Here is a 17,706-nt window from a genome sequence, read left to right as displayed (position 1 = left end):
GCAGGATTGACTAAGAGACATAGCAGAATAAGATTTATAAAAAATAAAGTAACATAGTCAATTACAAGAAACCAATACAAAATTAAAAGCAAGTGATAGGATTGAGGAAATGAGAAGGAAAATATATAAGCTATGACAAGGATGAAAAGAAGGAAAATATAACAGACAATGAAAAAAATGATAAAACACAAAGCAAAACCTATTAAAAGTAATATCAAAGTATAAAGCCAAAATACACAATTATTTTTGTAAAATGGCAAACCAATATTTTGAAATGGTGTTTTTAAGAAAGCAATGAAACCAAGAAAAAAAAAGGTGCAAGATATCAACCTTTACAATCTTCAGTGTTAAATTGCACACATGAAATCATAACAGAACAAAGTGTGTACATGTGTGTGTGTGTGTGTGTGTGTGGGGGGGGGGGGGGTGTGTGTGTGCATGAGTAAGAGATGTTAAACTGAATGTTAAAGCAAAGATGTGAAAGACAACAGATTTATAGATTGAATGTGAAAAAGGAGAAGAGGAGTGAGGGTTATTTTCAATTAAGTTACAGATAACAACAAAATATAAAGAACAATACTGAATGTTCCAGAAACTTACAGATGAAAGCTAACAGGTGAGGAGGACAAGGGTGGTTAAAATAAGGTGAAATGATGTGTAGAGGGAGGGAAAGAAAAAACAAAAACAAAACAACCATGCCTGCTAGGTGCTGAAAAGCTAAAGAATGTCGGGGCAGGAGTGTGTGTTAACCCAGCAACCAACCTGTATTCTTCTTGACCTGCTGTGTCCAGAATATCCAACAGACAAGTATCCCCATCTATGACAACCTGTTTTCTGTAGGAGTCCTCTGAAAAGGAAAAAAACAAATTAACAATGAAATTTAGCCAACGTTTAAAACCAACCTGTATTCTTCCTGACCAGCTGTGTCCAGAATGTCCAACAGGCAAGTCTCGGAATCAATAACAACCTGCTTTCGATGAGAATCCTCTGAAATGCAAAGATACCAAAGTTGAAATGCTTTTCAAAGATTATTTGAATATAGCCTCACTATAAAGAATGTCAATAGGGACCAGGGACAAGGACCTCAGCTTACATCCATCTGTGTAATCACACTGTCACCTCTATCATATTGGCTCTTGCTGCTCCTCAAAAATTGATGCAAGCATCTCTTCCCTTCAATCCCCTTTTGTTTAATCTCTTACACCTTTCATCTAAATATTCTGCTTTAGAATTTATCCCCACTATATTGCAGAAACCCAAGCTGAACATTAGCTCTACCCAGATACTATTCTGAATGTAAGATGAACTTGAAAAAATGTAAACATGCACTGACTTCTTAATTTAAAGATAAAACCTTTTTTTACATTTGCCATAGGTATTGGGAGCATTTATGCTATCATAGATAAAAAATAATTTTTTTTGACAGTACTGGAGTTATTGCTAATAACTAATGCAATGGCCTGTGGGTGAGATGTGAGGTTTCCAATGACTCAGAAAGTGCCAAAAAATTTAGTCTTTTTTTTATGTACTGCATTAGTGCATGTATATTCCTTTGCAGCAAACCACAATTCATGCACCCATACCCATTTTAATCAATTTGATAATTCATAAAACTTTTAAAAGCTGATGGTGTGCCATAATACTTTTTAATGCCTTATTCAGAGGGTAAGAATAAAAAAAGATTGAAAAATGCTGTCCTAGAGAGATAAAAGGTAAAGTCCATCCTGGCAGTATTTGAATTTGATAAATAGAATTGCAAATTAAATACTAATCAGATAAGCAAACATTTCTGCTAAACTCATACCTTTATAAATATATAATACTTTTTTCAAAGCTGGTTAGCCAGTTTCCATGGTGTACAAGTGACCAAGACAACAGCATTCCCTTAAATGGGATGCTAGTCCATTGCAGAGTTCAAGTTGATTACATCAACACCAGCACTTGACAGATATTTTATCAACTCTAAAGGGTCGAAAGGCAAAGTTGATTTCAGTAGGATTTGAACTCAGAACGTAAAGAGATGAAAGAAATGTGCTAACATATGTGCCACATGCTAATGATTCTGCCAGCTCACTGCCTACATATAATGAATGTATACTTCAATTAAAATTGGTTTTTATTAAAGTGAGAGAAAAAAAAAAGTGTCCAACTGATTTATTTGCAAGGCTGAATGCCTTTGGAGAGAAATTGGGTTTCATATTTCAATTAAAATGGCCTCATGTTTTCATGTCAGACTGTCCAACAACAAAGTAAATTTCAGTAAGATAACTTTTTTTATTACTTCTTTACCGAAAATGTTCTCAGCGCACTGGAAAATGTTCTCTGCTACTGCTTTAATCAAAGATGTAACACAGGTCAGATGGGAAGTCTTTTGCTCCTGTTAGTTTTACAGAAAAATAGGAAGTTGCAATCATATTCACTGTGTCAGATGTGTTTTATCAGTCTTCTTGATGTATCACTTATTTCTAACGGCCTGCACCAGACTTACTTAACAGATATAAAATAACAATACTATTTTTATTAGGCAGTCGATTGGCAGAACTGCTAGAATGTGAGACAAAATGAATAGTGGTATTTGTACTGGTTCTTTTTGCTCTGAATTCAAATCTCACTAAAGTTTACATTACTTTAGTGAGATTTGAACTCACCAAAGTGAGTCAATAAAATGAGGCACCAGTCACATACTGAGCTGATATAATCAACGATAGAAATTATTATTATTATTATTAAAGCAGAGCTGGCAGAGTTGTTAGCAAACCAGGCAAAATACTTAGTGGTATCTCACTCAACTTCATGTTCTGAGTTCAACTTTGCCTTTCATCCTGGGGGGGGGGGGGGGGTCGATAAAATAAGTACCAGTAAAACATTGGGGTTGATGTAATTGACTTACCCTCACCCCCGAAGTTGCTGGCCTTGTGCCAAAATTAGAAACTATTATTATTATTATTATTATTATTACGTGGAAAGCTGGCATACCATGCGAAATGCTTAGTAGCATTTTGTCCGTCTTTACATTGAGTTCATTTTCGCTTTTCATCCTTTCAGGGTCAATAAAAAAGTATCAGTTGAGCACTGAGGTTGATGTTATCAACTAGCCCCTTCCCCAAAATTTCAGGAAGTATTATTATTATTATGCTGAGTTCAAATTCCACCAAGGTTGACTTTGCATTTCATGCTTTCAGGGTTGACAAAATAAGTATCAGTTGAGCACTGGGGCTGATGCAATAAACTTACACCTTCCCCTGAAATTGCTGGCCTTGTGCCAGAATTATTATCATCATTATTAAGCTGGCAGAATTGTTAACATGCCAGACAAAATGCTCAGTGGTATTTCTTCTGAGTTCAAATTCTGCTGAGGTTGACTTTGTTTTTCATCTTTTCAGTGTTGACAAATTAAGTACCTGCGGAACACTGGGGTCAACATAATCAATTTATTCCCTCCCTTAAAATTGCTGGCTTTGTACCAAAATTTGAAACCATTATTATTTATCCTAAAAGCTTCAGAGAATGAAAAGAAGCAGGATGATTTCAGATGGCTAACTAAATTATATCCCCTACCACTTGAAAAAAACAAAACACTCTTCAAAAGGTATGACAGAACATCTATCTATCCATCCATCTATCTGTCTATCTATCTATCTCTTAGTAACAGAAATAGTTTTGTGCCATTGCTCTGTTTGATAAATATATAAAAAATAGCAGATGTTAACAATAGATTTCATACAGGAACAGCTTAGTGATAATTCTAATTTAGACACAAGGCCAGCAATAATTTTGATCAGTGGAGTCAGTTGATCCCATCACCACAAAGTTGAACCTGGTAGAATTTGAGCTCAAAATGTAAAAAGTCAGAAGAAATGATGCAAGTCTAATGATTCTGCCAGAGAGTCTGCGCAGTTCTGAAATCTGAGCTAAATGCACACAACAAGGTCTTAGCCATAAATTCCTTAGCTGTTCCAGTCATTACATACAACTGTGTTGAACTGGAAATATCAGTGAAATAGAGAAAATTGACAGAAAAATTCCTAAGCTGCTAACTTGTAACAAGATGCACCACCCAAAGGCAGATGTAGATCATCTTTACCTTCCCAGAACCCAAGGAGATCGAGGCTTGATCCAGTTTGAACTTTCTTACAAAACCACAACTGGACTGGCTAAATATCTTGAAATAACAAACAACTGGATGCTAAACTGGTCGAAAATCACAAGAGGCACAAGAAGTTTCATATCTTGAAGGAGAGTAAAAAATTAGCTATTGATTTTATGATATCCAAGCTAAACAGTCTGAAGGAAGTGTGGCAACTGTAGTAGCAAAGAAAGTAAAATTAATGGTAAAGAAAAAGGCACAAACAATTGGCTGGTAGGTGGGAACCCCTGCACAGCAAATATGGAGTCTATAGCAAATGAACTGATGTTGACCAGAAGTACATCCATCAGAGAATATAAAGTTCAGGGCTAAAGGCAGAGGGTGAAGGTTTCATATTAGTAGCTCAAGCTCAAAGCTTATTGATACAGAACTACCAAGCCAATGTGATGAAAAATGGAGTAGATTGAAGTGCCGATTCTGAAATGAGGAAATTGAAACAGTGGACCACTTATCTCTGAATGCACTTTTAGCACCAGTAGAGTATAAATCAAGACATGATAGGGTGGCCAATATCTACACTGGTTAAGATGTTGGCATTATAAAATTCAAACTGTTGACAAGTGGTATAAACATCACCCTGGGGCTGTAACTGAAGGAGAAAATGTAATGATTCTTTGGGACTTTCTAGTATATATAAACAGGATAATCAAAGCTAATAAACTGGACATTGTTGTAAAATATCAAACTAATGGTAATGATTTATACTGAAAACAGTAAAAAGTAAGTATTGTCTTGGATAGGAAGTTATCTATCATACCATTACTCTATAGCCATGCAAATTAAAAATATAATCAGCCCACACTGAGCAGAGATTATGATCAAAGGCAGTCTAGTTGTAACCATTATATTTTATTTCAGACATAGTGAGTCCAGGCATGACATTATGTAAGGCTTCCTTTTTAAAGATGATTGAAATAAGTATTAGCAGTTATTTCTTAGATTTTAGGCAATTACATATAGGTTCCAACTTAAAGCAAGTGAATTAAGACTGTTTTAGATTAACTTCATAAAACTAATATTCCAGTGGAAAAGATGGATTTTTCTGTGAGCCTTAAAACATTGGCATAAAAATTTATATAAATTATTTTCAATTTATATAAGGTACTAAAAATAATATTGATTACTGAAAAAGCAATAAACATGTTTATAGGGGAGAGAAAATGCATTGTTATAATATTTGTGCCTTTCATAAGGATAGGGCAATTATTTCTGTAATACAGAACAAACAATCTTTAGTTTTTGGTACATACATAACTACAGGGTTGATAATGAGACCAAAACAATCTTGGAAAATACAAAAATACACTTAGTTATCCCAAGTCTGCAAGACTAATATGCTAAATGTATTAAATGTTATTACAGATTTCTCTTTTTAATTGCTGAACAGCCTACCTTTTTAAAGTTATTACAAGAAAATTTTACATATAAAGTTTAAATTCAATAGATGTCAACTAAATTTGTTTTATGTGTCTCTAGCACAGAAGGCAACATTGAATAAGGATCTTACACACAAATATGGAATGTATTGTATAACTACTTCTGGCATCAAAGTAAATTCTAGTAGCACAGTCCTATGGCACAAAATAATAGGGTCTTGCAGTGACCATCTTGTTAATTCATGGTGTGTCTCCTAAAATACTGAAAACAGCAGGGTGTTTGTTGCAAAGGAGATTTGGCAGTAATGTTGTATAGTGATGAAAGAAAAATTTTCTTATTGGTTAATGGTAATTAAGTTAAAGATTTCTCAGACAATATGATCCCTGAAAACAGAAGGATATAATCAGATAAAATACCTATTAAATTTTGTTGTTGTTGTATTTTAATGCCAGTAGCCTTCATTAGAAACATCAGAAAAATAATCTTGCCAAAAAATGTTAGTTTAAATCTGATGGAAATTGTTTTCCTTGATAAAAGTTTGCTCACACACACACACGCACGTGGCGTATAAGTAAATTATTAAGTAATCATTTACATAATAAAATGAAAAATACATCAACAAATATTGTAATGATATTTTTTCAAATGCTGTAAAGATGCTAATGTAAATTATTTTAAGGACATTCAATTTATTTCTAAATCTTTAAAATGTTCTTGTTTGTTATTTTTCATCAACTGTTTAAAGTACAATAAAACATCTATACTTTCTACATGTTCTGCAATAAAATTATCAACGAAAAGAAAAACTTGGAAAGATTAGTTTTTTTTAATCTGATTCCAAAAATTTAGCCCAGATAGAAATAAAAATGAAAAATAGTCCAGTGCAAGAATCTCAGTATAAAACACTTTAAACAGGTACGTTGATAATACTGTTACACAATATATCATCTTATGAAACCTTAAGAGAATAACATTTTTTCTTTGTTTCTTGAGAAATTTAAAGCAAATATTTATGTTTAATTTAATATTCTTATACAGAAAATAAATACATGTCTGATTTCACTGATCAAGTCAAACAATATTTGTATGCCAAAAACTTTGGCAATGCTATAATTTTGAATATTTGCCAACTAGTAATGTCAACTTTATCAAATAGAATGGTACTTGAAATGCCTCTTTCACCTCAAATTTCTCAAACTGATAGAGAGAAAAATTACATTATTCCATCTTCTAATAGTGCCTATTAGTGTGTTACTGTTAATCTGGGTTCTTGACATCAAATGGATTTTTTCAAGGAAGTCACCTTGAGAAATTAAGCATAAGAAGAAGATACTTTCTCCCTGAGAAGATAAGAATGTATTTCCATAAATATCAGAAATACCAGCTCATGTATTTTGTCATTAAGTTCATAATAGACTACCTTAAATCAGGCTCTAAGAGATCACAACTATTTCCCTCCTACTGGAAATAAATAAAATTGACCATTCAATTGATGGAGTAAAAAATGAGAAGCAATTCTTATTTATTGAACTAATGCATAGACAAACTTTTTTCATGATAGAGACAGAGAGATCTATAACGCAGTACAAAGTGACCTTTAAGAGTTTCACTGCTGTATGTACATACATATAGTGTATAGAGAATATAAAGACTGATAAGAGTACAGTAAGCCAGTGACACATTGATAAATAAGGTTCTGTAACCAAAAGGACAACTGAGGGTATTTGAATATGTAACAGTTGCTGGGTTTGGGGTTGAATACAACAAGGAGATTCAAACTTTGTGTGTGTGTGTGTGTGTGTGTGTGTGTGTGTATTACACAGCCCACCTGTCATACACAAGCTCACCTAAATATGTACAGCCACCAGTTTTTTTTTGTAATTAGGTAGCCTACTTAAATATAGCTCTGAAGATGCATGCAGTTAAATCAGGACAAGATGGCTGCACTTAAAATTTGAGAGACCTTTAGACAATTCCCCTTTTTTATTACTTTATTTTTTCCCTTTCAAATACTTACTAAAACTGTCATATATATAACTATCTTAAATATATGCTGATTCAGATTACAAAGTATCACATACATCCACTGAGAGGGAATACTCTCTCCTCCACACATTTTTAATTTATGGTTACAAAGATTTAAAACTACATAATAAAACTAAGCAACTTGTACCTTATTTGTGCATATATGGTACTTTTTATTTTTTTTAAACATGACACTATGTAACAAAATGATAACTTACCAATTGTTGGATCATATTCTTCCACAAAGCTGAAATATAAAAAAAGAGAAGAATATAGAAAATAGATTTTAAATTGCAAGATTTTATCAATGTTTAACACTGAAGAAACAAAAATGTTAAGCAGAATCAGTATGATGCCAGATAAAATGCCTTGTGGTATTTATGTCTTCACATTTCAAAGCACAAATCCATCTAATATTGAATTTGTCTTTCATCCTCTTGGAGTGTAATATTGGAAAGATTAAGTCAACATTAGCCTTTCATAAGATTTATAGCTTTTTTTTGTCATTAGAGAAGAAACTATTATCATTATTATTAGGTGAAATGGTAAAATTGTTAGCATGTTGGGTGAACTGTTTAGTGGTACAGTTCATCAATCCTTACGTTCTGAGTTCAAATTCCGCCAACGTCAACTGCACCTTTCATCCTTCCAGAGTCGATTAAATTAAGTACCAGTTGAGCAGTGGAGCTGAGTTAATCGACATACTCTTTCCCCCTAAACTGCTGACCTAGTGTCAAAATTTGAAGCCATTACTATTATTAGTTGGTGAGCTAGTACAATTGTTAACACACTGGACAAGAAGCTCAATAGTATTTTGTCCATTTTCACATCTTGAGTTCAAATGTTGCTGAGGTTGATGCTGCTTTTCAAAATTTTGGCATTGATAAACTACCATAAAAAACCCATGTAATTCATGCATATTTTTCACAAAAATAAAAAACTTTAGGGTGCGTAAATTACATGAGTAGATCGTTTCCAGAATCTTTTTAGGAATTTTTTTTGTTGCAAAAAGACATACAAAATGTAAACATTTGTACCAGAAGTAGACTCATTTAATATCAGAATAAACGACTTTGTAATTTAACGGCTTTTAATGTGATACTTGTTAAACAGAAATTATTTCTATTTAATGAAAATTTAATAAAATCTAATCATAACTAAGTGAAATGCTAAATACAACTAAATTGGAAACCTTTTCCCCCTGGCCATATTGGCAATTCTGAAAACTTTTGGGTGCAAATTTTACATGAATAGAAGCATTTTTTAAACAATTTTTATCCTGAAAATCACCTGTGTATATTACACAGGTGCGCAAATTACATGGGTTTTATGGTAATTGATTACTTCCTTCCCCACAAAATTTCAGGACTTGTACCTATAATGGAAAGAATTATTATTATTATATCTACAAATGATGGTACACTTAGATCATTATAATATTTTGTTGCCTTTTTCATCATTCTGAGTTCAAATCCTACTGGAAGTGATTCTGCCTTTTATTCCCCAAACTGTTATTTGATATTATATTGATTTTACAATTAACTGAAATAATATGAAGATATAGCTGAAAATAAAGTGGTTTTTATTACATATAAGTGAAATGATAAGAATATATGTGGAGATAACTTACAAAGATACTCTGTCCTATATATCCGGTAACAACTAAATTGAATGTTACTTTGTCCTTTTTAGGATGTGACTAAAAAAATTTATAAATTACTTCATGTGTATTTAAAACAGCAAGAATCTTATCCAAATTCATAAAAACTTTAAAGATGCAAATATTAGAATTTTGCAACTTTTGTATATCAAAATATAGCTTTATATAACATAATGGCATGTTAGAGGACATTTATAAAAAATTATTCAAATCTTGCTCATAGGGCACAAGATACATTGCTAATATATATACAGATAGGTATTCTGCCTAAGGCTACAGAAGAGATTGGTTAATTTATTTTTTCCTCCTGTTTCAAGTCCCTAAAGAAATGCCAAAAAGAAAGACTACAGTTAGCTACAAATGAGTCAAAGAATTTGCATTTATGCTAAAAGCAGAAAAGCTAGCTTTCATGTTTTTTCTGCACCCTGCTGTTGTGATGTACAAAATTGGCAGTGGAGAAAAAATGTAGCTGAATGATAGGCTACCAAAGATAAAGTTAACACTTGTCTTGCTAGTAGTTTATAAATTTTCTCCCTAGCTCAAACAACTCAAGACAATAAAATCTTGGCTACAGAACTGTGTAGAGTGTATGATGCTGTGAAGCATCATCAGTCATACAAAAGTATTGATTATGGAGTAAAAGTTGACAAAGGAATATACTGTGACTCATAGGTAGTGAAAAGCATGTGTGTGAAAACTGAAGTAAAAGCTTTTTGCTGAAATATTCTAGCACTATTCTGTACAAAAGCACATGGAATATATCAAAGAATATAGTTTGCCCTTTTCAGTAGCAACTGATGGTTCAAATAAAACTGCAACAAAGTTTGTACTAATACTTTCCTAAGATTCTTTCATTTTGAGAAGTTAGTGCAACATGTGTTACTTGACTTTTACAGTGGATAACAATAAATCAGAGAAAATAACAAATCAGCTGTTAACTTAACCACAGATGTCAAGTCTGGACCTGAATAAAGCATCAGTATACATTGCTGACAATGCATGTATAAACCATAGAAAAGATGACAGTATTTATCAAAAACTGAAAATGGTTCAAAAGAACATTATTCCTGCAAATGGTCTACTTCACACTATCACAATGCAATGGTGCAGGAAAACTGGAATTTGATGTTGATAATAGTGAGCGTAAAGTGTACAAGCATCTCAGCTAAAAGAATAGTTGCAGTTAAAGAAATTTTATGAGCTCATGGATGTTAATTATAATTTGTTGTACATTTTTGTGATTAGGAGGCTGTCTCTTTTGCTTTTTATTGACAAAATACTTAAGAGCTAGGAAGTCCTAAAAAATTGTTTTCAGAATCAAGGTGAGAAAAAGTACCTTACGGCACCATGGAAATAATTTTGGTTGCATGTGAATTGTCAGATCCATGGTTCTTAGACATTATTGATACAAATCCTAACAATTTCAGTTTTTCTTTAAGCTAACAACTGAACTGAAAAGCAAGAAGAGTGAAAGACTGCTCATGTCTTTTTATCCAGTAGACATTAAGCTCAGACAGTTTATAATAATCTCAGATGTATTTAAGAAATGGGAACCAGACTTCAGTGGTTTTTATGAAAAAATCCATAAAGTGACAGCTTTTATAACAAATCTGCATAACTTAGCCAAATGAGTGAAGCAGTCAATGCTTGAAGTATTCAAGGTATTGACAGATGAATTATGTGAAGAATATGTGAGGGTAGAGACAATTATCAACACTCTCAAGTTGGTAGATAGCCACAATGAAGAATCTATTCAGAAAATCTGAGCCCTCTTTTACAAATCTGAAGGAAGTGTGTGCTTATATCTTTTAATCAATCACAACAAGCTTAAAAGTTACAAACAGGTTTGGATTTATTTAATAAGCAACTACAATAGTTAGTTGCTATATGAATGTTGCTCTACCTATATGCAAATTGAATTATAGGTAATACTCTCAAAAGAGTGTCCAGCTATAGATAAAAGCTCCTGGCCAAGTGAAAACCCCTATGGAAACCATGTAAATAAAAGTGACTACTATACATTTAAATTGTATAAAAGAAATCATCATCATTTAACATCTGTTTTTCCATGCTGGCATGGGTTGAATAATGTTGTAATATCTAGAGAGTAATCTATAGTAAGTATGACCACATAATTATGCCCTGCATTTCAAAAGTGGCACTCCTAAGTGATATAAATCATGTGTGTGTTATATATTACATATTAAAACAGCTGAAATGATAATTTGAACAGATATAGCTATGTTACATATATCAAAACTCTCATAATAGCAATGTGATGATATTAATTTAAAAGCTATAATGATAGCTCATAGAATTGCTTGCACATTAGTATAATAATAAATTCACAGCCCCAAAAACAAGAAAATAATGTAGTGAAACAGTGTCTATAGAAATATATTAACTACAATAAATTGTAATACTTCAGCTGTCTCTAACCACAATATATAAGGAATTATAATGAAGTCAGTCAGGCTATAGGACAACAAACTTTTAAATCTACAAAAAGATTTGAATTTATTTAATAAGTTAGTTGTTACATAATAGTTGTTAGTTATAATTGATTGAATCCAACTAATATACTCCTGGTATGTATTTCTACTAACTTACTAGAGAATGGAAAGAAAAATAAATCTCAGTGAGATTGAAACTGAGAGGAACAAAACTAAATGTGGCCTAGGTCTTCTCTACTCTGTAATATGCTTCATAGTTTAAGACAGAAATATTTTAAAAGTTCATATCTTTGAAATATCTACAACTGAAGTCTTATGACTGTTGTCGTTTTGCAAGCAGCACAAGCCTTCCTACTTTCTATAAGGATCCTTTTCTTAAAATTAATTAAAAAAAAAAAAAAATTAACAAATATAACTACTATCTCCCTTCACTTATAAGTTTATATTCCACTTATAAGTTTATAGTTATGGTTTTATATCCATTTTAAATGAGATTGTTCTGCTTGTTATTGAGAGCCACACATTTAAGTCAACAAAGGGCTATCCTATAGGTTTTCAGTTACCTCATCATCTCCGACAGGGCAAACTAAAAAGCTGACCCCACATAGATTAGAAGACATAATTTAAAAGGATGAAATTAAGTACTGCAAAGCTGGATGGTTTACTACTGCTTCAACAAACTATCATTTTCTTCTAGAAAAATATCAAGATTATAATATAAGAAAGTGAAAACTCGTTTTTCTTCTTTCAACACTTTCCCCCAAATTTTCAAATGTAAATTCAGAAAGTGGTTCAGGAAGACTCACTGGTTGATGAATGCAGGAGAGATGGCTAAGCTGGAATGAGTAAGTATCAGAATGGATGATGTATTATTATAAGTAACATATTGGTGTGAATTACATATGGAAAGTACCCATGGCTTAAGTAGGCCAATGAAAACTTAGGGTGTCATAGGTTAAATCTAAACTGGAATAAGTAGGTTTGTCTTCAACAAGAATCACAACCGTACTACAGTGCATGCTATTTTTACCAATTATATATAATTACTTTGAGCCAAAGACAGAACTTCTACATCAAGCATGGGCAATCTTTTACAAGCAGTGAACCACATGAGATATAGCTCATCATAAGGCAGGCCACATTATTAAAAAATTTAAGGTAATTTTTTGTTATATTATATCAGCCATTTTCATTAAAGAAAATGATTTGCACAAGCATCTGCTTTACAAGTGGGGAAAGTCGCTTTCCTTTATTTTTTGAGGGGGGGAGGAGTTTTTTCTATAATTAAATAATCGAAGTCTTGGTATAATATTACTGATGACAGTGTGATTCTTCTTCTTTAAGTCTCACCATATCACTTATGAATGTCGGCTCCAACTCGAGAGCAAACTTACTTCCAGGCTGTATGAGATGACACTGCACGTGCCAACTCTAAGACAGTGTACGGTTCCATGTTCTGACCACCAGGCTTGAATGTTCTCACAAGGTTAGAGGGAAAAAAAAAAGCACAATGACAGGTTGATCTGTTTGACAAAAACAGTGGCCTGCAAATTTTAGTTATCTTCGCTTGGTTGTCTGGCTGCTGGGCTGTAAAGATCCATATAGTGCGTCATGTTTGTGGATTTCAAAGCTTTTGACTTTCCACCAAGATTGAATGTTTCAGATTCTCTTCGCCTATGACATAACAAATGAAGTATATGCAGACTGCAAAAGTTTCATGTGCACCCCTGATGGAGACACCATAGCTCCTTTCCTTTACATTATATAATTCCAGACTATGTACAACTGCATGCTATGGTATCTGAACAAGGTATAACTCTCCACCGCTGTCAAGGTTCAGGTCATCAGGCATTGTATCTCATTGACCTCAACTTCACAGATGACAATGAACATTTGCTATCATAAGTGAGACAAGTGCAAATTCTCCTCGACAAATCTGGAGTCAACCAACTGGAAAGCCCAAAATCATTGGTGAGAATGCTGGTGTGTTTGATCTTACACTTACATCAGAGCCCACTGAGTCACTTGCTGATTTCTTGTATTTATTCTACCAGCACAGATGTTAACATTTGTAATACAATAACACTCAGCATTTGAATAGGTGTGGAAAATTTGGAAAGCATCACAACTGCCATATGACTTGAAACTATGTCCATTTCATGCTACATTTAATTTGTTCTGTGCCACAGCTCTGAAAACTTGTCTCTTACAGTGGCCCAACAACAATCATTTGATGGCATATATACTTGACTTCTGCTTAAGGCCTTTAACATCTCTTATGCTGACCATATACCAAACAAGGCACTATATAGACTTTTACCACCTGCAGCCAGACAATGACACAAAGAGACAGCGTGATTAGCACACACTGCTGCTGCGATACATCACAGAATAATTAAAAGAAAAAATAAATACTTGAAAAATTAGTGCAATAAGTATGAATATCTATATGATCCATGCATAGAAGAAATAATCGACTATTTTCATAATCTGTGAATCAAAATTTTTCTGAAACTATTTAAAAAAAATAATAGGTGCACATTTGACAATCTAATCATTAAATAATTTCATTGGTTACTTTTAAACTGAAAGATAACAATGTAAAAATATGCAAGATTGGTTTCTGATTTATTCATTTGACTATAAAATTTTTTATCTCTTTTTCAAGAAAAAAAAAAAAAAAAAAAAAAAAAAAAAAAAATCCATTTCTAAACCAAGATGTTTAGGTATGTGATCTTCCTTAGTCACCTAATGGTAACCTGTTTAAAGGAAAGCAGCTAAAATAAAAAACAAACAAAAGAACATGATCTGACAAGTTCGGTGGAGCATAACAACTGAAATGCTGTACAAAAATTTGAGCAACATAGCAAGGAAACTAGCCCAGCTAAATCATGTACAATGATTAAAATATTGCCTAGCAAAAAACATGACGTTTATTATTCAGTTGTTATCAACAAAAACAGAAATATTTTAACCACAAATTTTAGTGAGAAACTTAGTGTTGTACTACTTCCTTTCTCTTCTACAATTTTTCTCTGCAATGTTGCAACTTATGAAATTATCTTCAGTATGAATACTTCTCAAGTTGGATCTAGTTTTTGATCATATATGTATATATATATATATATATATATATATATATATATAAGTTCACATCTACCCAACATCGAGGCATATCTTCTTGTGAAGCACACTATTTTGAGATAGTTTTCTTCAGAAAGAGTTCTATAAAACTACAATAATCATTTGTCTTTTTGTCTCAGAAATTCATCACTCTAGGGTTTATTTTCATTTGAGGTTCCTTTTGTGCTACTTTGGCAATATCAGCATTAAAGAGGTTTTCAAAAAGGTTAGAAATCACCTTCTCTAGCTTTGAAGTTCTTTTTTTATCAATTTAATAAACTCCACAACAAAATCTTTGTATCCAAATTCCCTGTGATTGGATAATGTGGGGAAATGGAAAGAGTCACCAGTCTTCAGTTAATTCTCCAAATATGAAATTTTGTTTCAAAAGCATTGACATGAGAATACATCTCAAGAATCAACTGAGTTTGCTTTTGCAATTTAAAACTGAGATCATGAAAAATGCAAGGTTGCACATGTAGTTATCCTTCAGCTTGGGAACAGATTTATACTTCATTCTAAAAAAGCATACATCTCTTTTCTGTGGTTATAAAACCATTGAAGCAGCTGCCTTTACTTAGCCAGTTAGCTGCACAGTAGTAAACCAGATTGTCATGCCCCAATTAAAGTAATAAGAACTCTTTAAACTGGTGATGGTTAAGTGCTCATGGTTTTATAAAATTTCTGGTTGAAACAACTGCATTTCTTAACGTCTTCAAATTTTACAGACTTTGCCTATAAATTTTCTTAAATTATGCTATGAATCGTTGCAAAGTTACTGTTTATTAAATTCAAGGAAGTTAATTTGGATAGAAAACCGTATCTTTAAGCCTAACCACTCCTGGGATCCCATCTGCTGCAACACTAATGAGCTTTTCAAGTGCAAAATTCAACTTCATTGTTGCTTTCTTCACTTCTTTATAAATGTTTTCATTACATTTTGTTATGTGAACAGTAAATAATTCTTTGGTCATACTGAATGATTTATCAATATCACATCAAATACATCTGTGCTTTTGTCGATAGCCAGTGAAAAAGAATCAAATTCTCTTATGTTTTCCCTTTTTTTGTCTGACAGTGTATCTACTGCAATTTCTTCAATCTGTTTTGTTACTGTCCTGTAAGACAAACTAATCTCGTCAAACATACTTAACTTTACTGCTGAGCATAAAAGTTCAGTCACTGCCAAAAAGACATTCTTTTATAAATTCAGCATAATTATTTGAATGTTCAGCAACTTTTCACTAACAACATAGCTTGCATGTACAATTTCTTTGAGTTCTGTCTACACTTTAGAGAAAAAGTGTATTTGAACTGCTGTTTCTTGAGAATTTCAATTTTTGGCCTTCGTATAGCTCCTTTGAATTCATTATACACCAAATGTTTTGAATTTCAAAGCCACTTCACATTAAATTCTTTAGAAGCAGAGATGGATTCATAATATAAACACATTGGTCTGTTTTTTTTTTTTCTTTTCTTTCTTTTCAACAAAAAGTAATCATTTGTCAATTTTCTTCTCATTTCTTCAGAAATCTTGCATTCTCTTTTTTCTGATGAAGCCATGGGCTGATATTTAAAATTAAAATGTAAAACAAAATACTTATTGATTTAATGTTCAATTTGTTTCCACCACTTATGACTTGTTGCAATTCAGTAACTAACTACTGGTGCATATTGCACAGTGCAGCTTTGCATACACTTTAAAAGTAAAGTTTTGTCCATCCTGCCTGATAATGCTATGCAATATGCACTTGTAATTACATTGATTGAATTATAGCAACAACTTGTTATAAGTGATAGAAACAGAAATTTAACATTAAATCAATAATTTTCATTTTGTTGAAGTAGTGTCCTGAGCAGATATGCCAATTTAGGGCTCTTGAATGTTTGGATGGGTGCATACTGACAGACGCATATTGAAATTTACAGATAACAGTGGTGAATATTTTTTTATTTTTCTGACTGGTGTACTCATAAGGCAATAGGTATTAATAAGTGAGGGATGTTAGCTGGGCATTTAATAACTGTTCCACTTTGACACCAGCTTCCCCAAACCACTCTGAATGAGCATGAGTGAACAAGTGAGAACAAACAACAAAATTTTAATATACATATCTTCCTCTATAGGTGCAGGCATGGTTGTGTGGTAGCTGCACAGTAGTAAACCAGATTGTCATGCTCCAATTAAAGTAATAAGAACTCTTCCCAACTACATGGTCCTAGGTTCAGTCCCACTGTGTGGCACCTTGGGCAAGTGTCTTCTATTATAGCCTCAGGTCAACCAAAGCCTTGTGAGTGGATTTGGTAGAGAGAAACTGAAAGAATTCTGTTGTGTCTGTGTGTGTGTGTGTGTGTGTGTGTGTGTATACACACACACACACACCACACCTGTAGATGTATATATTTATGTCTGTGTCTATGTTTGTGCTACCACCATTGCTTGACAACTGATGTTGGCGTTTACATTCCCATAACTTAGACTGATGTTAGCACAAAAAAATTTGTGTATGTAATGAAAAGTGTTACGCAAGAAGAAATTTTGTGGGTTTTCTTTTCTTAAAGTGCTTGCTGCAGTTATCTTAAAAACTGAAAAAAAGCAGTGCTGGATTCTCTATAGGGGTCAAATAATCTCTAAAATTATGCAGATGATACTGCTGTCATTGATAATGACATTGCTAGTCTTCAAGATTATGTTAATCATTTAGCTTCAAATGCAAAAGAAGTGGGTTTCTAAATTAATCTTGATAAGACTGAGATCATGACTACAGATAAGACACATCTACAGCTATTCATGATTATACACTCTAAGCAAAGCGTATACCTTGTCTACCTAGGTCATAAACTATCAATAGCTTCAAGTAATGATGAAATTGCTGTCAACCATAGAAATGTATTAGTATGAGAAACATTTTTGAAGGTGG

At 32.7% G+C, this 17,706-nt stretch overlaps 1 protein-coding gene across 3 annotated transcripts in view; it reads right to left on the bottom strand.

Moving 5' to 3' along the window:
* The window catches only part of LOC106872004 (GTPase KRas), a 153,886-nt gene that overhangs the window by 27,350 nt on the left and 108,830 nt on the right, over positions 1-17,706 (bottom strand). For 2 of the 3 annotated variants that reach the window (XM_052966560.2, XM_014918807.3), the window contains exons 4-5: positions 7,768-7,796; positions 763-847 (exon numbers count right to left, since the gene is read on the bottom strand). In XM_052966560.2, coding sequence (XP_052822520.1) covers positions 763-847; positions 7,768-7,796 — 114 coding nt within the window. Of the gene's footprint in view, positions 1-762; positions 848-902; positions 988-7,767; positions 7,797-17,706 lie in introns of all 3 variants that reach the window. The other variant, XM_014918808.3, reaches the window with a different exon arrangement.

Source organism: Octopus bimaculoides, chromosome 3, assembly GCF_046866305.1.
Source record: "Octopus bimaculoides isolate indiv1 chromosome 3, ASM4686630v1, whole genome shotgun sequence".
In the NCBI taxonomy this organism is placed as follows: Eukaryota; Metazoa; Mollusca; class Cephalopoda; order Octopoda; family Octopodidae; genus Octopus; species Octopus bimaculoides.
This window is presented reverse-complemented; position numbering and strand designations above follow the sequence as displayed.